At 44.8% G+C, this 23607-nt stretch overlaps 1 protein-coding gene across 9 annotated transcripts in view; it reads left to right on the top strand.

Moving 5' to 3' along the window:
* LOC135259642 (dynactin subunit 1-like) overlaps positions 1-23607 on the top strand; it is a 41657-nt gene that overhangs the window by 9588 nt on the left and 8462 nt on the right. For all 9 annotated transcript variants that reach the window (XM_064344225.1, XM_064344224.1, XM_064344222.1 and 6 more), the window contains 18 exons: positions 602-799; positions 1429-1633; positions 3679-3757; positions 4366-4525; positions 6119-6223; positions 6536-6727; positions 8315-8431; positions 9184-9336; positions 9804-9964; positions 11422-11590; positions 15544-15612; positions 15856-16059; positions 16376-16537; positions 17229-17360; positions 18663-18791; positions 19491-19633; positions 20080-20246; positions 23279-23412. In XM_064344225.1, coding sequence (XP_064200295.1) covers positions 602-799; positions 1429-1633; positions 3679-3757; positions 4366-4525; positions 6119-6223; positions 6536-6727; positions 8315-8431; positions 9184-9336; positions 9804-9964; positions 11422-11590; positions 15544-15612; positions 15856-16059; positions 16376-16537; positions 17229-17360; positions 18663-18791; positions 19491-19633; positions 20080-20246; positions 23279-23412 — 2679 coding nt within the window. The remainder of the gene's footprint in view (positions 1-601; positions 800-1428; positions 1634-3678; positions 3758-4365; positions 4526-6118; positions 6224-6535; positions 6728-8314; positions 8432-9183; positions 9337-9803; positions 9965-11421; positions 11591-15543; positions 15613-15855; positions 16060-16375; positions 16538-17228; positions 17361-18662; positions 18792-19490; positions 19634-20079; positions 20247-23278; positions 23413-23607) is intronic.

The following is a 23607-nucleotide window of genomic DNA, read 5'->3' as shown; positions in this document are numbered from 1 at the left end:
GAAATCACATTTTGCTCATATTTAGATTAAGAGTGCTTTGCGCTTTAGACTGTACTTTAATTATGGAATAGATTACAGCAGAATAACTTTATTTTTCCCAGGGGGGAAGTAGCTAGCATACAGTCAAATTGAAATAAATTCATTAATGAAATGACAGAAATTGCACTTGGGGATTCCTAAATTACTTTTCTATTATTACAAATTAGAAATTAAGAATTCTATTAAAGAAATTCTGGTAAGAACTTCCATACCTAAATTACATGGAACTAAAATCATAAACACTAGAATATATTTTGTACTGTACTAAATCAGAAAATGAAATTACAAATGGAAATTAGAATAATGCATATGAATAAGCATGTGTAGTACTCACGTTTTATTGGGTAAGGTCTGTTCCTTTGTCATCACTGGCCTTGTTGAACCAGTTGGGATGAATTGGCGCAAATGTGGATTCACAATTCTCTTCAAGTTGGTAGATATTAGTACTGGCACCATTGCCTCATTGCAGGACACAATGCTATTTTGACTGCCAGGCAGCCGGTAGCTCTCTGGGTCCCTTCTGACTGATTGAGTGTGGATTCCCCTTCTCCCTGTTCTGCAGGCGGAGGAGAGCCTGCGGGCCCAGGTGCAGGATCTGCAGGAGAAACTGGAGACCCTGCGGATGAAGCGGGAGGAGGACAAGGCTCAGCTGAAGGATCTGGAGAAACAGCGCCTCCTGCTGGAGCAGCTGCAGGAGTGGAAGAGCAAGATGCAGGAGCAGCAGGCGGACCTGCAGAGACAGCTGAAGGAGGCCAAGAAGGTACCACTTCCGCTGATCTTGGATCAGCTTAACCCAGCCCCAACCCCAGAAAATGTATTATACGTGTTGAAATTGATCTGGGGTAAATTGTAATTAACCCTAATACAATCCCCCAGCCAGGATGTGTCAAAAGCTAAAACTGATCTAGATTAGATTGTGTTAAGCCATAATCAAAATCCTGTTCAGTTTGTGCCTAAAAGTTGTTTGAGTGCTGGTAACCTGGCACCCAGGGGCATTTATTTATTGTTTCAGACTGATCACAAGGCTGTTCCTCTAGCTTTCAAGGTTTATAATGTAGTCCGGTAGAACCGTGTAAGAGTACAGTTAGTGTCAAAATGTAATCACTAAAACTAATGCGGATGTTTCACCTTTTGTTATTTGCTACTAATGTTAGTCATCTGCAAAGTTGCTCACCTCATTAGGTCTTGACACCAGTTAACTGGCAAAAATGTAACAGTTCTTGGTATCATCATGAAAACCAATGTTTCTTATCAGAAAAAAATATTCCAGCCATACTTTAGTACTATTAACACATGCCTAACAAAATTCCCCTGTTGTGGAGAATGTGATGAATTAATTGTGTTGTCTATTGACATTTCTTGAACATATAATCTCCAAAACCTCCCCAGGAGACCAAGGAGGCCCTGGAGGGCAAGGCACGGTACATGGAGGAGATGTCGGACACAGTGGATGCTGTGGAGATGGCCACGCTGGACAAGGAGATGGCGGAGGAGAGAGCGGAGTCGCTGCAGCACGAGGTGGATTCGCTCAAGGAGAGGGTGGAGGAGCTGACCTTGGACTTGGAGATCCTCAAGCACGAAATCGAGGAGAAAGGTAAAAGACACGCCCCTCATTCTAGACATCCAGTTTATATTTTAATGACACACACAACACAACATGACCACAATCCAGGGTTATTACTACATTTGAGGTTGTGGTTGCTAAAAAGGAAGCAATATGTATGTACATGCATACATTAGAAACAAAGTAATTATTTGAAAGTGTAATAATATACAAATGAAAAAAGCTTATCTACCTAATTAGATAGCATAATAATGTTAACGGAGGAAAATGGCGATAACATCAACCATTTATAGAGTGCATAAAATTAATTATGTAAGTGACGGTCTTCTGTGATATTGGTCTGCACAGCTGAACCCAATCATTTGCTTTTGCTGTGCTATAACTGCGCCAATGTGCAGTAGCCACTTGGAAGCTAGCAGTATAGTATAATGGGTGAGGAGCTGGTCTTGTAACCTAAAGGTCACTGGTTCAATTACCAGGTAAGACACTGCCATTGTACCTTTGAGCAAGGTACTTAACCTGCATTGATTCTGTATATATCCGGCTGTATAAATAGATGCAATGTAAAAAAAAAAAAAAAAAAGTTGTGTAAGTTGCTCTGGATAAGAGCATCTGCTAAATGCCTGTAATGTTATGTTAATTAGTGCTGTTAAATCAGGTTTGTACTGCCAGCACTAATGGATTTAACAACCCGTGATTTAATAACATTTGCTTGCCGATGCTCATATGTTTATAAACATGGAAAGTAGCGGTAAATACGCATACATTAGCCAGTTCACATGTAGACCGTTACAAGGATAAAAGGAACTTCAATTATTAAACATATTGGGATGGCTGGTATGCCATCCCGCCAAGTTACAGCTTGGTGGGGTGGCATGCCCCATACCTATACGGCACTAAGATTTTTGCACTTTTCCGGGTTCCCTACAGAAAAACACACAATGACCACAGACTCTCAGCCCTTAAAAACATTCATTTCTGTACCTTCTGACCCCATTTCAACTGACAGAATTCACCAACATCTTCACACGTCCACACAATAAAGCCCCAAATTTAGGGGATTTAGCGTTTTTTCATTCCTCTTTTTCTTGCCTGATTACATCATCACAAATGCTCCAGGCCCACAACGAATGCATCTTCCCATTGGAAATTTAAGTACATCAGCCAATAAAATCATTGGATACAGAAACAAAATACAAGGCCAAGTTACTTTAAACAATATAGGAAACATTGGGTAGCATTGCTTTGGAATACAGCTTGTTTAATTTCTGTGAGGTAGCCAATATTGTTTCTTGTAACTTGGCATGATTTTGATATCAATACTTTTAATGGCAGGCCTAGATTTCTCCAGTTTGAATTAATGACTTATAGACAGTGCTTTGTATGGTTGAGTAATTTGGCATTATTGTACATTGAAAACATGTTTTTCATCAGATTAACTTCATACATTCGACTGTATTCCCATGTAGACAATAACATGCATATGACATTTTTTTGTACTTGCATTGGTATTGATGCACACCACATGTATTAAAAACCTTGGTGGAACTGTCCTGCGGTTTCAGGAGCTTGTTTGTTCTGGCCTGGCTTCTGGTCTCTTCTGGTGGGAGACTGATAGATTGGGAGAGCTACAGTTAACTTTATACGGTACCTGTGTCCTTAACCTCATTGGCCTTAAGGTCACTGGACAGCAGGGATGGACAAGTCAGAGGGCAAATCATGACTAGTAGTCTAATTATATGGGTTTGGTCTTACTGATTTAAGACAAGCATGGTAAGTCAATTGGGGGATGTGGCTGGGGAGGTAAAACCAGAAAAAGCTATATACCAAACAATGGTTATGTTGTGTCATTCCAGGAGTTGGATGAACCAGAAATCTATACTTGAACACACATGCAAAAAGGAGAACAATAGTCCTGCAAAGAACGTATGACCAATATCAACCGCAGGCCATCCCAGTTTCTGTGAGATCACAGGTGCTGGGACCCACAGTTTCCTTTTGTTAGAGCTGTATCGAGAAACCCATGGTTAGTGTTCCGTTGGCCGTACTGCACAGGGTTTTTATCCTTTCCCCAGGGTCAGATGGTGCGGCGTCCAGCTACCACGTCCGACATGTGGAAGAGCAGAACTGCAGGCTCAAAGAGGCCCTAGTCAGGCAAGCGCACGTCTTTACGTTCACCAATCCCCATCCCGGCGGCTAGCCTCAAGCCCTTTTATAGTAGCGGCTCTCAGATTTGGTCCCGGAGGATCCGTGTCTATGCTGGTTTTTATGTTCCAACTCCAACTGCAATCCCAGAATTTTAACAAACTGTAAATTATTCTCAATTACACTTATCATGTTTTGAGGGATTATTATTTTCCCTCTTAAGCTAAATTATGTCAGAAACAGCATTGAATGCCATGAAGAATAGAAGTCCCATATTCACATTGTGCTAAATTGCAAACAATTACATAAAGTGGGGTACAAAAATTTTTAACTGATCAATTTAAAGACTCCGGTGAATCAACAGACTCACTAACTGGTGAAAGTGTGGACACACGGCTACTAATGTTAACCATTCGGTAGATGATGAAGAAAGACAATGCAAGTTAACGAGTTTATATCACATTTTGAAAGGAGTTAAACATGCGTGCTCCACAACCTTCACTGAGCGAGAGATTAGAACGAACACCCACAAAACCCGTGGTTTGTAGGACGAGGTGTTGCAGTGAGGAGTCACGTGATTTGCGTTTGAGCGCTCGTGAGCTCCGGTCCCTTCGCAGGATGAGGGACCTCTCGGCGTCCGAGAAGCAGGAGCACGCCAAGCTGCGGAAGGCCATGGAGAAGCAGAGCTCCGAGCTGGAGACGCTGCGCCTGCAGAAGGAGAGGCTGGAGGAGGAGGGCAAGGAGGCGGAGACGACCATCGACGAGCTCAAGGAACAGGTTCCATCCGCACTTCCATACATCCCCAATGGCACAGGGACAGAGGGGCTATGCAGAATACCTGTACAGGGGCCTTCTCCATCTCATGCCCAGCACAGAATCTCCATATAGAAGACTCTGTTTTACATCAATCTCCATTACCATTCTGCCTTACGTTTTATAATCCCCATACTGAGAAATTTTATCGCGTCATATAATTTTTGTCCTTGAATTCTCAGGTTTTTCTAAATTGGGAGTTTTCTCCTGGCCAATTTTCAATCTGTATTAATTTACTATTAATGCAAATATATTGTAATAGTTTGAAGGTCAATGAGGGAATTAGAAGGCTGTAAACCCATGCAGTTTCATTACCCCGCATGAAAACTGCTTAAATGTGACATGATTTGCTGCGGCTTGTTAGCGATGACATTCTGAAAGCTGGAATCCTGGGTAATGTGTGGCTCCTGAACTTTGAGAGCCTCCATGGGGTTTGCCTCATCGCCACTATGTTTTTCTCACCTATGTTCTGGCACAAATGTTCCACTGATCCAGGCTACCATACAGGCTCGGTCATACTTGTCGTTGTTCTCGCATGTGATGTGGCAAAGCGCAGGGTGCTTGAGTTAACCGGATTCTAAGTCCATTTGAAAGTTTATGCATCTCCGTTTACTGCTAATCACTGATTAAACTGAAAGAGTGTGTGCGGTTGTACAGTAAGTTAAGGTACACTACTAGATTGTTAATGGATACAGTGATTGTTTTATCCTGTAACATCACCAACTCCCTCACGCACAGTTGTAACACACATTAATTTACTGGAGGGGGTATTTTGATGAAGAAAGCCACATAATTGCCCATAGCTGTATGCTTGTATATATGCTTGTATGATTTCATTGTCATCTATAACCTGGCTGTATTCATAGGGGGCTGCTGGGTGGCTCATTCGGTTAAAACGCCACACATAGGTGAGCCTCAAAACGCCGGATCGAATCAGGTCGCCCTGGGTGCGGGAGGGTTCAGTCGGATAGGGACCCGCGTTTCATCGCTCCTGAGCGACCCCCACTGGCTGATAAAGGGTGCTTTGTAAGACTGAATGTCATAGCCGCATATGAAAAAAAGAATTCCTCCGGTACTCCCTTGTGCGAGCTTAGCTGCAGTCTGTGACGTGAAAAGAAGCAGCTGTTGGAACCAGCTTGTTTCAGAGGGGAACCGTGGGCGGTTCCAAAATGTTCTGAGTAGGTCACGCGCGGAACACGGCTGGGGTTGCAGACGGTTGAACATTCCAGATTTGGGAGGGAATTGCAGCCCCGGGTTGAGCGCCAAATTGAACAAGACCAGGTTGAAACCTAGCATATGGCTGGACCTAACACACGTGATCTGGCCGACCAATGGTGTGACTTCATAACTCGGCCGACCAACGGTGTAACTTCATCACTCAGTCAGTCAGTCACTCACAGACATTCGCGTTTGTAGGGCTGGCCCCGCCAGCGGTTGCGGTCCAGCCAAAAAAATACGAATGGATAAAAAACGTAATATATTTTCTGCATTTATTCTTTGGATATAACAGAAACCGGTAATTACATGCCCTCAACCAGCAAGCGGTCTCTGTCTCAGGTGGACGCAGCTCTGGGGGCCGATGAGATGGTGGAGACTCTGACGGAGAGGAACCTGGACCTGGAAGAGAAACTGCGTGAGCTGAGGGAGACGGCCAAGGACCTGGTGAGCGATTGGCTCAGGAGGAGGGGGGGTGCGGGGGTGGGGGCGGGGGCGGGGCAGTCCGATCCGGATCAGCGCCTCTGAGGGCGGTTGTCAGACCCCAGTTAACGATCCTTGAAGGAGCCTGTAGGGGATGCGGGGATTGACCAATCAGGGGTGGCGGCCGGCGTCGGGTCAGGATACAGGGAGATTTAAGCCGCAGATAAAACCGATCAGACGTGTTCAATATGGTTCCCGAAGATTGGGACGGCAGCTGACCTGAAACCGTCCCTCTGGCCCCCTTCCCCCGCCCTGCCCCCCCCCCCCCCCCCCCAGGAAGCCATCAACGAGATGAACGACGAGCTGCAGGAGAACGCCCGGGAGACAGAGCTGGAGCTGCGGGAGCAGCTGGACCTGGGTCGGGCCCGGGTTCGAGAGGCCGAGAGGAAGGTCGAGGCGGCGCAGGAGACGGTGGCTGACTGCCAGCAGACCATCGACAAGTACCGCGAGCTGACCGCTCACCTGCAGGTGATGTCACCGTCCATCTTGTGCCATCTTCTTCCCTAACAAACGGTACTTCTGACCTCTGTCGATTCACAAATGTACACCATTTCATTTTTCAGAGATGGTGTCACATGATGTCTTGCCATTTATTTTCTGTCGAGTACAGATGCTTTACTTCACAGTATGTCTCGGATATAAGGAAATCAAGAGAGGAATTGCATACTAATTGACCAAACAATAGGCTACAATGAAGGAAAGGGCAAAAGATAACCAGCGTATATTCACTAGCAAAGGAGGTTAGTTATTTGTTTGCTGAGAGTATTACTGGGCTCTATTTTAACGATCTAAGCGCACGGTTTAAAGCGCATGGCGCAAGTGCATTTAGGGCGTGTCCAAATCCACTTTTGCTAGTTTAACAGCGGATAATCTGAGCGCAAAGTAAGGCGCATGGTTCAAAGGGGTTGTACCTAGTCTCTTAATTAATCATAGGCGTGTTTTGGGCATAACATAAAATAAACCAATCAGAGTGTCATCTCCTATTCCCTTTAAAAGCCGGGTGCGCTTTCACCTTGGTGGATTGCTATTATAGTGGCGGATTTGCCAAGTAGTAGGTAGTATATATATATATATATATACTACCTACTGTATATATGTGTATATATATATACACATATACTATACTATAGTATATACTATATATATACTATGTATATATAATATTAATATTACCAATATTATGACCATTATGACATGTATTTTTAAAAAATATTGTGCGTTGTGCATCCGCCTATGTAGGCGCATATTACTATCTTAATAATGCGCCCTTAAAATAACAGTAAAATACTGCGCCATTGACTTAAGACCAGGTTTTTGTTGGTCAATCGCGAAATCGCTTTTCTGCTGCCTCAAGATAGCAATGTGCCCACAACGCGCCTGACCACGCCTCATTTTAAGACCAACACACCCATGGGCGCTCAGATGGGTGCATTTGCTATTTAAACAACGTGGGCGCCGGACAGGCAGATGACAACTGCGTCGGTCTGAAACTAGCAAAGACACTTGCGTTGCGCTTGGCGCCGCTTTGCGCCGGTTTGAAAATAGAACCCTTTGACTTAAGCGCGTTGTTGCAGTTGGCTCTGCCTTCAAGCTTCATTCCTGATTTGTTTAATTGCATTGTTGATTGATTTTGTCTTTTTAAGCAAGTTTAATTTTAATTAACTTATTCCTGAAGGCTGGCTTATGTTTTGTGGCATTAGAGGATAAATGACCTCATTGCCCCCTACAGCCTTGCACCTCCCCCAAGCAATCGTGTAGCAACTCCAACCCACATTTAATTAATTGTTTTTTTTAAACCGTTCTTCTTTACTGGTTCTGATTTATAAAGCGTGCTGATCTAAGATCAGTTTTCCCCCGTCCATAACCTATCCATGCCCTTTACGCAGAAAAAGGCTTAACTGATTTCTGGCAAGTGCATTCTCATACTTCACGATGCTTTATGAATTATGATCCCTGGTCACTGTAATGGACAGGGAATGCAGCTGACCTTTGGAGGTGTTTTTCGCTACCACGTGCCGCGGTTCGCTTGTTAACACGAAGGGGGTCCACACACAGGAAGTGAACAGAGACCTGAGCAGCCAGCAGGACGCCACGGCGGAGCGGAGAGAGCAGCCCGCGGCCGAGCTCTTCCAGTTTAAGATCAAGTTCGCCGAGACCAAGGCCTACGCCAAGGTGGGTGCCACGCTGCGGAGGCCATGTTCAAGGGTGCCTCTCTAAGGGCGGGGCCCCAGCGGGGGAAGCATCAATCGACAGTACCTAGCAATAGCTAAGTTCCTGAGCAGTGGTTCATCACCCTTATACTGATGGGCAGATGGTTTTTGTTGTTACTGAGGCTGATGCTCTTATTCAGTTAAAGCATCTTCCTGGGTCTTCATTTGCTCATTTTTAACACTAGCCTGCCGAGGTCAGGGTGGAGAACCAGTGGTCCAGAGGATGTATGTGCATATAATATCACTACAAATTCTTTTCTTGGATTTAGCTCGAAAACACTTGTATTGTACTGTATTTATATTTGAAGACTCTGCGCTACGATATTGTCTTTTATGTATCCTGAGTGTACAGTTGGTTGTCCAATAGTCTAAATTCTTTATTATCTCTGTGTGTGCGCATGTCTGTGTCTGCGTGTGTGTGCATGTGTGTGTCTGTGTGTGTGTGCATGTCTGTGTCTGCATGCTTGTGTGTGTATGTCTGTGTCTGCGTGTGTGTGCATGTCTGTGTCTGTGTGCGTGTACGTGCATGCTTGTCTGTGTCTGCGTGTGTGTGCATGTTTCTGTCTGTGTGTGTGTGCATGTCTGTGTCTGCATGTGCATGCGTGTGTGTGCGTGTCTGTCTGCATGTGCATGCGTGTGTGTGCGTGTCTGTGTCTGCGTGTGCGTGCGTGTGTGTGCGTGTCTGTGTCTGCATATGTGTTTGTGCGTGTGCAGGCCATTGCGATGGAGCTGAGGCAGATGGAGGTGTCCCAGTCCAGCAGGCACGTGGCTCTTCTCTCCTCCTTCATGCCCGACTCCTTTCTGTGGCACGGTGGAGACCACGACTGCATCCTACTGCTGCTGCTCGTCCCACGGCTCATCTTCAAGGTGTGTGTGTGTGTGTGTGTGCGTGCACGTGTGCACATGCACGTTTATTTTATAACAATATTAAATCATGGATGACTGCCATATATCACTTTACATGTTAGTCAGATGTTAGTCAATGTGTTGTTTTCAGTTGTTATTATTCTGAAGGCATCATAAATATTTCTAAAAATGGCAAATTTACTGCTCAGGGTTTTAAAACTTTTTGTTTTAGTTCATGAAAATTTATTCTACATTTATTAAAGTACATGTGTTTATACCTAGAACATTGTGTGAGCATGTATGCGTATGCGTTTTTATACTGCAGTGTGTTTTCATGTGCATGCCTGCGCGTATATGTTCATGTGAAATGCGTGTGTTCACACGGACACTGTATGTGTTTGGGGCGCTCACGTATGCTTAGGCATGCGTTTTTATACTGAGACTGTGTGCGTGTGTGCGTGTGTGTGTGTGTGCGCACGCACGTGCAGGTGGAGCTGATCAGCAGACAGACGCAGGAGAAGTTTGAGCTGCGCGAGGGCTGCTGGGAGCAAGCTGGCCTGCAGGGGGCGGTAGGGGAGCGGCTCAGCTTCGCCTCGAACCTCGTCTACTCCCTCAGCACGCTGCAGGCCACGCTGCACAAATACAGGCAGTGAGTACCCCTGCCCTTCCCTGCCCTTTACCCATCCTTTGTCTATGTGTGCTGCTCTTTCCCCTCAGTCTTCTGCAGAACGCACTGCAGGGTTATTAGCAGTACTGGCAACCCCCATGCAAATGAAGGGCTCTTTAGGGTGTCACGTTATTTGTGGATTGTGAATCCTGGCCAAGGAGTTCAGTTCAGCGTGTGATTGTAATGAATGTTAAATAATGGGTGTCCACAGTCATTACGTTAATGGTCCGTGGATCTGTGCTCTAAGCCGCTATGCTGTAGCAGTCAGGGTTTGCTATAACGGTATCAATTCACCCCTTATTGGTGGAGCTAGGCACAGTGCCACTCCCTTTCCCGTTCGGGAACAGTGAGTCATATTTTTTTGGTGACCGGTTATTATTTAAGTCTCGCCTCTCCTCTATGTTTTAACCACACCCTCACCGCCAGCAAACCTCATGCAGATGTGTTTCAACACCACGCCCTGACCCTGTATCAGTCTTTACACCCCTCCTCCCCCCCATCATGCTGTTGTAGGGTTAAGTTCAGGGGCAGGTGAGGACACCCTGGGTTGGTTCCTGCAGTGGCAGAATTTGCCATAATCCCTCAGGTCATCATTGTCTTTAGATGGGCAGTCACCCTTATAAACAGCCTGTGCCCTCAAACCAGTGTATATTGATGTTTTCCCCCTGTTTAAAAGCTTCCCTTAATAGTGACCACTAGATGGCAGTGCAGAATTACGCTAGCCACATTGTTATTGTTAACACACTTTTTAAGACGGTCATTTCTAAGAACTTGACATCTGCACTGGGCATACGACCAGGGTTTATTCAGCTAGCTTTATGCTCTACCCTGAGAAGTTGTCCAGATGTTACATAATTCCCCTGCCCCCATACATTATTCCAAAAAACCTGGAGTTTTTCCAGAACTCTCTATCTTGCGTTTTGGCTCGGCTTGTGTTTAATATTAATGTAGTTGTGAGTGAAAAGTACCTTGATTGTGACTTTGATATGACCATGAGCACCGCTTAATCTTGGCGGGGGGGTGAGGGCATTTTTCTTGCTTGAAGTTTCATTTTTTTTTCTACACCACTACCACCTGAGGAGCTATACATCGTACCTATCACTAATGCTGCCTGGAAATTGTCCTCCATTAAATTGGATAGCATTTTTTTATTTAATATTTGGTTCTAATTGAAACTGAAGTTTTTATTGAAAAATGTAACCTTCGTGACATCAATTTTAAAAAAAGGTAAAAAGAAATGATCTGCTTGCATGTTTCGCAATAAGCATACTGTAGGTGAAGAATTCGTATTGGTGAAGCGTACTGCAGTATGAATTTCCATGGCTTTTCCATTAGCAGAGCTCCACCAGAGCTCTACATTGCAGCTCCGCCAGAGCCCTCTCAGGTACTGCAGCTGTCCAACGTGTGTGTGTGTGTGTGTGTGTGTGTGTGTGCCTCAGAGCTCTGAGCCAGTGCAGCGTGGAGGTGTTTAAAAAGCTCGGCACACTGTACGCGGAGGTGAGCGCGCACGAACGCTCCCTGGACTTCCTGATCGACCTGCTGTGCAAGGACCAGCTGGATGAGACCGCGAACACGGAGCCGCTCGCTAAGGCCATTAAGTACTACCAGGTACCGAACACTCCCTGAATGCACCGAGGCAGCACTGAACGCACATAAAATACCAGATCTCTTAAATACCCAGAACTCACAGCACCAAGGATCTTCGTGTATTAACACTTGCTGCACGGTACTGAACACATACTGAACGCCACTGGAACACTTGGCAGTTTGCAAAGGCGGATTGAACAGGGTACATACAGAACACTGACGACATCGCATTCTGAATGCTCATCACAGTAAACGGAATATACTGAACACTGGCCAAAGCATGGGTGCTGAGTACTGGGGGACGTTGCAAAGGTTATTGAGCGTTACTGTGTACTTGCATACATCAAACATGAACCAAACCCATACTGAGCAGGATCACGTGTGTGTATGCCTGTGGTAGAACATCGGAATGTGAACCTCAGTTTACACACTTGCCGTTCAAACGTACAGGGTATGAGATTGGATGCGGCACACACAACCTTGTGAGCATCCAGCTCTTTTAGCCAACACGAGTCTCTCTTTCCCGCGATTTAACAAGAAAGGTCTCAAACTCCATTTCATTGCGCTATTGCTAATTAATGTAATGTATCGTTTCAAATATAAAATTTGAAGAATACAAAATGTAGCGGTTGGTATAAAGGATGGCCAGGAGAAAAGGAAAGGGTTAGAAAATGAGGCCAAACAGAGAGAAGTGTCTTGATTGTTTTAATAAGATGCCGATTTTTGTTGGTTTCACTTGGATAGTTCATAGTTTTACTGCTATAAAATGAAAGTAGCCTATTTAAAAAAAGGCTACGGTTCATTTTCAATTCTAATTATTCAAATTCTGAAAATTGGTGTAAATCACTTTCAAAATTATGAACATAACTGTTCCTAACAACTGCAATTTCTAGCGTGTTCATACTGTACTTCTGAGGTTCTACTGTGTATTTACAAACATGCATATTTAAATGTACATGTATATAGCCCTGCACATACAATTACACCAAACTGCTCATAAGCTTCCCTAAAAAGATAAAATACCCTCTGGCCACCAGAGGCAGGTTCCATCTAAGCAGGAGCTAATTGTCGACATGGCACCGACGATACATTTCAACCCAAAGCTGAATTTTTTTTTCCTTCCCGTACGTGTTCTGCACCTTTGTGTATTATAATGTCTTTTTGTAGCCGTTTTAGTACCTCGGACCAAAGAGAACTTCCTTGACTGCCTGAGCCATCTGGCGCTTGTGACACAATGTCCGCCGTGCGAGCATTAAATGGCCGAGATTCACCTGGCCCTGTTCAGACTAAACAGTCGCGGGCTCCGAAGTGCCAGCAAACGACGACTGAAGACTCGCCTCTTCAGGCTGCGCCTCTCCCCATCCCTCCCTACCCCCCTGTAAATGACCGTAAGCTTAGGGTTGTAACTAGGCAGCTGTTTTGTAGGTGACTTAGGTGCATTAACTGTCTTAACTACTGCTTGTATTTTTTCCATAGATTGCGTTGTTGCCGTTCTCGTTGTGTTAGTGTTAATCAGTTTAACCTTCAGGGTCCAAGTTGAACTATGCGGTTGTTCCCTGCACTTGGACCGGTACTTCTCTCTAGGGGTTTCGCCATACTTGTTCCTGGTTATGGTTATACACTTTGTTGTACGTCGCTCTGGATAAGAGCGTCTGCCAAATGCCTGTAATGTAATGTAATGTAATGTAAACGGTGTCGAAGGGAGCCCTCAGCCAGCGGGGTTAGCGGCGGCCTCATCTCGCCACCGGAAGCTCTGAGGCGCAAAAAATGTGGCAGGGAGGTAGAGGAGAACTCCTTAGCCGGCACGACTTAACGGGGACAGGCCCAAAAATAAGGAAACGCTGGAGCGCACGCAGCTCAGAGCAAAAAGACACTGTTTAATGAACAGGGGGAGGCTGGACCTGACGTTCAGGGAGGCTTCTTTTCACGAGGCGTAGCAATGGGTTAAAGGTGCCGACGGCACACTCCACTCTCCCCGACGACGCCGCTGCACGCCATGGTCCTTTACGCAAAGTCGCCATTCGGCAAATATGCTTGGGCCCAGATGCTGCCCCATTTTCTTGCCTCCCTAAGAAACTGTCAGGGGGCATATGAGCGTGTATGTTAGTCTCAGAACGCATGAACCATATTACAGTTCATTTCCTAGTCTTTTTTTTCCCCCCTTCTGTTGCCACTGGAACAACACTTCTCCAATCCCTCCTGCTGGCTGCCTGTTCTCCATTTCGTAATATGCACTGTAATATTTTGTCAGCTGAGTTCACAACGTGTCACTGCAAAGGCGTTTTTCAAATTTGTGCCTGAAAGCTAGTTCCCTCTTCTTTCAACATATTTTTACCTTGACACCAAAATGCAGCCTTGAAGCATGAAATATTTCTACAGAAATGTGAACTTTGCCACAATCCAGTTTAGACGTGAAAAATTCCACTTTAGGAATTTAATGGGAAATTGCGCTCTTTGTCGACGGATGCATTCTAGTTAGGGGCCTGAACTCGTCAGCTATGGCAGGAATGCTTTCATTTGCATTAAAACGCTTTGGTTTTCTGTCTAAGAACAGAAGCCCATTGAATGTGGTTAGGGTTCTCCAGTTATCTGTGAAGAAGCATAGTTACGGGTATTTAAAAGCATGAGAAGTGAAAAGTACAAGAGGTGCTATTTAATGTTAGTGCTGGAATTCCTTCAAACACTCAACATTTGACAACATTTGGTATTTTTATTCAGTATAAGCATTCTTATACTTGGAAAAGCCTTTTCCATTTGGTTGAGTGGCTGCTTGTGTACTGCCCGTCCTCTCTGTAAGTGCAGTAAGTCGATGTGCAAAACTCAGCTCAGTTGGCTGACTTCTTCAGCTCTTATGCAGCATTGTAAATAGAGCGCAGACATATCAATTCGCAACGGTGCTTGTTAGGGATGAGCTACAGGGGCAGAGGTCGTCGGGTGTCCCCGCGCTGGCTCCCAGCAGCACCCTGGGGGGAAATGGCGCATCATTTCGCCTCGTTAGACTCACCCGGGGATCAAACAAAACGGGCTTGGCCACGCGGACTCGGTTCCAGGGATCCGTCGCGCATCCTTTACGCGTCTTTGGATCAACCGAGGTCATTGAAAATGCGAACGCCGCCGCGGTTTCGCCCACAGGCTAATTTTAACTGAATCCCAGGTTTAGCTCGTCGCTGTTTGCACTGCCCCCTCCCGCCGTCCTGGGGCGGCTGCTCGTTCCAGAAGCCAGGTGTCCTCGCCGTCGACACAAAGCACCCCCTGTGTGACCGTCGCTGGCTCCCGTTCAATTAGCGCAGCAAAGGGGGGGCACTGTTCTGAGAGACCGGCCTCACACGTTTATCAGCAATGCTGGCCTGATTTACGAGCGGCACTTTGAATAAACATGTCCACACACATACGCAATGTGGCCTTCGAGGGCAGTAAATGGCGCAAATTGGCTCGAGATCAATTATCAATCTCTTCGCACAACGATGGGTTTCCTGTTTACAAACAGAGGAGAGTGCGAGTACCACTTCTGAATAATTTTATCATCAATAAGATGCACAGTAAAAGCTTTGGTGAAATAAAAGATTTGTATAGAGCCAGTTGTGTTCTTCTTGAAGGGAGAGAATATAAATGGTATGACAGCAATTGCAGTTATGACAATGAATGCCGCTTTGTAGCATTTTTTTGATGAAATGGCTATATTAACATAAATAAAAGGATCATTTTAGGAAAATTTGCAGTCTGATGTAAGCTAAAGCACTCTAAATATTGTCATTGAAGTTACACAGACTGCATGAGCTTTTCCCCCGTGACATTGACATTGCAAGAGAACCAATCTATGGGGAATTGCATTTTCAATCCTACGGAAAACTAGAAAAATGTCGCCAATTCAGAGGACTAGTTTTGAACCGATCTGGATCGACTCATTGGGTCTGATTTGCTGTGGGCTGCGCAGTGGGGCCGTTCATTGACTGATTTGTCGCCTTGCTCCACAGCACCTGTACAGCATCCACCTGGCAGAGCAGCCAGAGGACTGCGCTCTCCAACTGGCAGACCACATACGGGTACAAGCTACTCTCTAACACAGCTGAAACCTCACAGGAACATCAGCTGAAACTTCTCAGCACTTCCGATTTGTTCAATTTCTGTGGGATTTTACTACAGCCAAATACTATTATTATGTATATTATGATATGATATTATGTAACTTTTTCTAGGATATATTTCAAGTATAGGTCTTAGATGGCTGAGTTCAGTTTAATTTGACTTTAATATGGCCCACAACCTGGGGCACTTTTCCCTGATAGTTTACCCAGAGTGCCGTGGACTGCATAAGGGTGGAGGCGGGCCGTGTGGAGGCGTTCCTACAGGAAGAAACGGACCTCGCCCTCCTCCTTAAGGAGGTGGGCACTTCCTGCTCCGACATCCGACAGTTTTGCAAGAAGATCCGTCACAGGTTGCCTGGAACTGACACACCTGGCGTCCCAGCAGCCCTGCAGTTTGGCCCGCCGGTATGTGTGCACGCATGCGTCAGAGGTTATAAAAGGTATTGTTTTATTCTTATGTCATTTAAGTGATATTCATATCCAGAGTTTTGACATTATGTGTGTATAATACTCTTGAACCCATCCACCTAGCAGTTGCTTCAGGTAGATATTGAAAGTTGGTATTCATCACAAACGCACACAGATAAGTGTTTCACTCGAGCATGACGGGTCCTGAGGGGATCGGGTTGACCAGGTTGTATGTAGGTGTGGTGGTGGGTGTGGCTATGTGGGGAGGCGGGGCTGAGAACAGCGTGACTGACGCGCCGATGGCCGGTGGCAGGTGTCGGAGTCTCTGGAGGAGAGCAGGAGGCACCTGAGCAGGGTGGTGGAGCTGCTGAAGCAGGTGGCGACTGCTGGCTCTCAGATGGTCGCGCCTCTCGCCGAGCAGGGGGGTCTCTCCGCCCAGAAACTGGAGGACCTGGCCTTCAAAGCAGCTCAGCAGGTGTGTGTGTGTGTGTGTGTTTGAATGAAAGAGAGAGTGTGAGCAGTTTTCTGTGTGTGTGAATGTGTAAGGTTTGTCTGTTTTAGGCATGCATGCTACATGTGTGTATGACATCAAACACACCAAGGATTTGGCAGTTTTATAGGTCAGGTCACATTTTATGCCAGAATAGTGGTGCACAGGACAGTGGCAAGGATGTGTAGACCTACATTGGTGAATTAAAGCGTAAAAATGGACATGATTGCTTATGCTACCACTAGTTTTCATACCCATTCAGTTGACTAGTCAGTCCACTTGGTTTGGTCTTTACTTTGCTCCATTGTTTTGCCAAGACATGATAAAGTAATCTATCTGTGAAATATAAAACTTTTTTATGCTCTGTGTGATCAGCCTTCCCATGATCAGTTTTTCTATACACGCCAGTGTTGTACAAATCCAGATCAATTCACAAGGTTCAATAACATGCCTTTGAGGCAGCAGCAGCAGAAAGAGCACCTTCCAATATACAGTAGTCGGCTGGGTTGGTTGAAGTGCCTTCCATATTTGAGCGATGTCTTAGGATACATGGCAATGCAGTGAATTGCCCATCTTAATGGATAAAACGTAAGAAAATCCTTTGTAGGGTAGGTCATGCCTTCCTACCTGTGCGTTTGTGACTTCCTCCTTTAACATCCCTCCACGCCCCCTCCAGGTCTACAGTTCTGCAGACGTCAGCCCCCTGGAGTGTCTGCGGCAGTCCTGCCGCACGGTCACCGCCACCATGAGCAAGATGGCCGCCGCAATGCAGGAGGGCGAGTACGACGCAGAGAGAACCATGAGCGCGGTGAGGCTTGTGTGTCAGAGGGCCACTGGTCTATAATCAACCGGCAGAGTGCTGTGCATTTCCTCATTATTGCTAAAGTGACGGTTCACGTTCTGTCTTTCTTTTGATGTTTTATATTTTTTTTAGTTCCCTTAAAGTACCCCTCCAGATGTATTTTAAAACCCTAAAAAATGGGAGTGAGGATTAAGTAAAATCTGTTTACTTTTCTGAATCCAGCAGTTTTAACCGCCAAAACCCTCATTTGACGTCAGGCACTCTGAATCGTGGACACACGTGCACCAACAGTTAAAACCACTCACTTACCCAACATGTAAAATATGTCAATAGTCAATTTAATTGAATTATTATCAAAGATTTCAATTATGAATTAAATTGCCAAATTTGTTGGTAGGCAGAGCAGAGAAACCTGTCAGGGCAACCTTTATCAAAATGTACAGCTCACTAACAGATTAAAATTACCTAAACCTAATGACTAGATATGACAATCGAATGATAATTTGTTTAATATGGTTCTCCACCAAAAAATGTTCAATAAACTACTGAAAATGGCTTAGTAGCATCTCTACACCTTTACCATCATTGAGAATGCCATAATCTAAGAATATGTAAATTGGCAACTGCAATCACAAGTAAAAGATGGCCTGGGTCAGTCACAAACACACAAACAGAGATGTATAAAAAAACAAGGAAGAAACACCTTTACAAATTCCTTATGACTGACGCTTCGTAAAGAAAGGAGTGCCATTTATAAATTAGAAAGACATGGCAAATCTATTGATAGACATAAAATGGAATGACAGCTTTTGGCTTTAAGCATTTTTAAAAAAACATTGGAAGCATTGCCATGTGGTTTTAATAGATTATAGACCCACTGCTAATCAGAATAGAAAAGAGGGGAACACTCAGGTTTCAGACTTAAATCCAAATTGCTTTATCTCCCCAGGTTTGTAGATACAAAGGCAGAACCTTTTCCAATGTTCTAATCTTTAAGGGGGGACCTTGTTCTTGCTTCTAATACATTACATAACATTACAGGCATTTTCAGCAGACGCTCTTATCCAGAGCGACTTACACAACTTTTAATAGGCATTAATTCAAATGAATTTACTTTTCCATCAGCTTTTTAACTTGTGCCTCCCCTCCGCTCTCCATATGGCAAGAGTGCCTTGGGGTTTTTTAAATTTAGTTTGACTATAATATGATAATTATTCTGATTTGGGAAGGGGGGTAATTCTCAGCACCGTGTCAGCAGTGCTGGGTCGCCTCCGGCTGAGTCGTGTCTCTCCCTCTGCCCCCACACAGAACCCCCCTCCCGTGGAGCTGAGGGCGGCGGCCGTGCGGGCAGAGATCACGGATGCGGCGGGCCTGGGGCTGAAGCTGGAGGACCGGGAGACGGACATCAGAGAGCTGAAGAAGTCCCTCAAGATGAAGGTGTGCGCTGGAGACATGGCTCTCAGGCAGTATCCTGATCTCCAGCCTCTCCTTGCAGTCCAGGGCTGGAGTCTGGATACCATTTCGACTGCTAGCGTTAGCTGCTCTTACTTGTGGAGATTGGGGGTGCTCTTCCCCTAGTCACCCCCAGGTTACAGTGAATGGCAGCTGCCCCACCACTCCAGCAGTCTCATTCTCGGACACCAAGCTGTTTGCTGTCCGATTAAATTGCAAAAAAGGCGATGAGTTTTCATTTCAGTTTTGTTTTATGGAATAAGGATCTGGTGTGAAAAAGGATGTGCCTATGCTTTATGATGTCCATTTTTTAAGCACACTTATACTTGTGGATTTGTGTCTTTGAAGTAGCCCTGTGTTTTGGTTTCTTAAAATGTTGTCATCTCAAAGGAAACAGGAAAACGGGTAGGGAGCATTCCCTTGGAATACCGTTTTTTTTTGTTGTCAGTGAATCACGGGTGAAAGTTTCATTCTAAATTGGTACTGAAATAAATAAAAGCCCAGCTTACAAGGCTACAGCTCCAGCAGCATTTGCAGAACCGTTGTGGTGTTATCAGCCCATTTTGCAGTGAAGCTATGAAGTCTGTAGTCCGTTAGAAGAATGATACTTACATTGTACAATATTTTCACTTGTTAAAAAAAACGCGCATGTACACGCACACCCTTATGCTTTATCTCACACAGGTCATGGCTTTAGGAGAGGCGAATGTTCGCCTCAGCCTGCTGGAGAAGAAACTAGACACTGCGTCCAAGGACGCTGACGAGCGGGTGGAGAGGATCCAGACCAAACTAGACGAGTCGCAGAGCCTTCTCAAGAAAAAGGAGAAGTAAGAGTAGAAGGGCAAGGAGGGGGTATGTTGGAAGGGGGGGGGGTGTGTGAAGATGAATCTGATAAAAGACAAGAAGGATGATGGGAAACATGCCAAATAATGTTTCAGCCATGTGATTTGCTTAAATTCTAGCTCACAAGGTCTATGTCAAAACCACAACCCCGCAAACAAATCGAGAACAGTCAAAACTGCAACTTACACATCTAACTTGTTCACACAAATGACTGCCACTCTTACAACTAGTGTGATTAAGAAAGGTTTCCTTAAACTGAGCCTCTTGCCTGAGTTTATGGCTGTTTATGTTTGGCTTTCCTGCAAAATATTTGCATCAGTCTGTTGAGTCAAAATTTACTAGTGTTTGTTTGTCACTGTATACCTCTGTCCGTGTTTATGTTTAATGGTGTGTGTGTGTGTGTGTGTGTGTAATCCTGTTTTAATCACAGGGAGCTGGAGGAAACCATGGACGCCCTGCAGGCTGACATTGACCAGCTGGAGTCCGAGAAGGAAGAACTGAAGCAGCGTCTCAGCAACCAGACCAAGTTGACCATTGAGGGTCTGCGAGCAACACCACCGACCAGCTTTGCGTCTGTCTCCATGACCGCAGCTGGAGGTGCGTTCCGTCTCCTTTGCCCCGCCCCCACACACGAATGCAAAAATTCCAGTCTCCTCTCTAGCACACTCATTAAGAAGCAAACCCCCCCTGTATGCAGGTTGTATAGCGTCTTAAGCTGATTAGATACAGGATTTTTAGGATGTATATTCCAGGTTGCACACTGAACGTCCTCAACAGAATTCTTGAAGTGTGTAACTCCTTCACCGTTTAACACAAGTTACTATAATTGTGCAATACTTCCATCTACAGTACAAATACAGCCAAATGAATACACCGTGGTATACAATCAACAATTCTGGAAATATTGTTCAACGTGTGGATTTTCCCATCAATGTCCTTAGGCTCTATGAAAAGAAGAGAGTGTTGCTAGTATTTGATTTGATAACCTCCATATTCCAGTGGCATGTAACCATGCCTCTCTGCTAATCATGAGCAGAAATTGTATTTGTGAAATATGGTGAAGTAGCCAAACAGCAGTCTCGTAATGTTCATGAGCCAATCTCAGTTTGACTTGCTGGAAAAAAAAAAAAAATTGTCCTGCAAGCTGATAGATAATGTTTTCTCAGGGAGCAGCTTGCAGTCTTTCTTTTTTTTTTTCCTGCAAGAACTGTGTTTGGTCAGCATGAACTGTGTTTGGTTAGCATAAACTGTGTTTGGTTAGCATGAGAATGAGATTCAGAGCCTGAAAGTGTGTGTCTCGTGCCAAAAGCCTGAGAGTTGGCAACCCTGGTCAAACAGGCCTCCAGATGATCAGGCTGCAGCTCCTAGATTCTGGTTCTGCGATTGACGTGGAAAATCTCCAGCCGTTATCTCTCAAGGTCGTTCTTAGATGAGTTGTCTGCTGGCTTTGTTTTGTTAAGTCTGTTTGTTGGTGAACTCGGTTGCATCTCACATCTGCTGTGTCTTTCTTTCCATTCTATTGTATGACATTCCCCATTCTGGGCCAACTTGAATGTATAACCAGCCCTCTAGCCTGGCGGATCCATATGTGGTGTCTGCTTTCACAGTAGAGCCAGTGTTATCTGGTTGAAGCCCCTGCTGTCCAGTGAGCATATATTAAAATCTCAAAGTGATGTAAACATGAAACATTTTTCTTCATGCATATGTGGCATCCTATTTAATTCTTAGAATTAAAATCCTTTAATTTTTCCAAATTATACACCAATATATATTTTATTTTCCTCCAGTTTTTCTCTAGTACGCAGTCATAAGTGATGTCCCATTACATCAGTGAAAAGATGCCTTTCTGTATGAGAGATGACAGGTAGTCATGGGCCTTCACATTGCAGCTGCTTAGCCATTGGGTCAGAATTAGTTCAGATTGCAGGTTCCTGATCAACCAGAGGTGGCGATCTTGCACAGTGAGATGGTTACAAGCAGTACAGATCATTGGGTGCAGTGCCACGGGGCTAATAGCCATGGTAGGCTCTGGCACAGTTAAGATCAGCCTTCATATTATGGGACTACTAAATCACTGCTCTGTGAGCTAGTTTCTTTGGCAGAATGCACCACTTGTCAGTCCCATAAATCTCCTTCAAGGCTGCTTATTTCATCATAGATCCTGATTGATTTTGAATAACTACTACTCCCAAGTTTTTTTTTTCAAATTGAACCCCTTCTAATTTTGTTCCATAAAACACCCCTGCCTTATTTTCATTTCACACATGCAGAACTAAATTAAACTGTACTGAATGTCATACACAAGGTCTCTTACCACTTCCGGGTTCAAGTCTTCTTGGATTAATGTAGTAGATTTCAAAACGGTTCACTAAACTCTGGGGCTTTCTGTCATTGTTTTACCATTAAGGGGTCTGCAGTTGTCAAAATTTGGTCTTGAGATCACAATGATGCAAGACGGATTTGAGAAGGATCATTGTTACGACCCCAGGGATGTCTTGGGGTAAAATGGGGTGAACGTAAAATGAAAGAAACTGGTGGAATTGGCTGAAAGGATTGAAAGGGTAGGAATAAACAACACACAATGGTATGAAGTGAATGAGGTGCGCTTTTAATACTGTGCAAGTGGTGTGCAGTGCATTTGCGATTTTTGTACAGAATGTGAAACGAGGGTAAAGTGAATGGAGGCAGGTGAGTGGAGAAAGTGGACTTCCAATGCGGAACTCTCTCTTCAAGTTGCCTCTCAGGAGTCAGAAAGGCCCGCGCATGAGTATATCAGGGAGATGCATTATCTGTGAGTATGATGGGAAGAGTGGCTTAGTCTCTTACTCTAGTGAAAGCGAGCTACCCCTTTTTCCCCTTTGTGCAGCAGTGTTAGCGCAGTGGGTAAGGAACTAGGCATGTAACCGAAAGGTCATAGGTTCGATTCCTGGATAGGACACTGCCGTTGTACCGAGCGAGGTACTTAACCTGAATTGCTTCAGTATGTATCCAGCTGTATAAATGGATGCAATGTAAAATGCTATGCTAAAAAAGTTGTGTAAGTCGCTCTGGATACAAGAATCTGCTAAATGCCTGTAATGTAATGTTTCCGGTATCAGATTTCTACATTTCACCACTTTTTACAGAACGTAATGGGTTGTTTTTTGGATGCTAATGAATAGTGGATATTGCTCTAATTCTGCTTTGCACCTGCTTTTTCATGTTTTCCTCTGTACATCTATGGGCATTTATCCAATTGAGCAAAATACTGCTTTTGTAAGCGGGCTCCACACTTCACTGCCACGTAGCGCAATTGGCCAATTTGAATATTTTGAGACAAGTCCAAATTAGTTTATCTATTTGAATCGGCCTCTTAATGCCAGAGAACATGGATACTCAAATCTGGTCCTCAAATCTAAATCCGGCCTTGGTTTTCTTTTCCCTCCAGTAATTAACTGAACAATTAGTGCTACTGATTGGCCAGACTGTGTGCACACCTGACTCTCAGTAAAAGGGAGGGTGGAAAACCAGCAGTTCTTGGATCCTAGGGCCATTTGTGTTTTGAGTAACAGGGCCATAGAATGTCCCACGTTCTTTCTCAAGCTAATTATCTGTGTGTATGGATTTCTCTCTTCTGTTACCTCCTCCAGGTGGCGATGCTGAGCCCAACACGGGTGGTGGCTCTGGGCCCCCACAGGTCATCGACTCTCCTCTCCTGTTGCAGCAGATCAGTACCCAGCGTCTTGCCCTCAAACAGCTGAAGAATGAGATCTACCGTCTAAAGGTGCGCGTGCGTGTATATGCATGCATACAGGCATACGCAAATTTCTATGTAGCTGTAAGCGTACAAATGTATACCAGCACATGCATGCGTTTATGCCAGAGGTGGGCAACGAGGGCCGTGTCTGTTTCTAGTTTTCATGCCAACTCCTAGGCTCATTTTCTTAATTAGCTCTAACGTTTACGTGCGCCACCTGAC

The sequence above is a fragment of the Anguilla rostrata genome, chromosome 7 (assembly GCF_018555375.3).
Source record: "Anguilla rostrata isolate EN2019 chromosome 7, ASM1855537v3, whole genome shotgun sequence".
NCBI lineage: Eukaryota > Metazoa > Chordata > Actinopteri > Anguilliformes > Anguillidae > Anguilla > Anguilla rostrata.
This window is presented reverse-complemented; position numbering and strand designations above follow the sequence as displayed.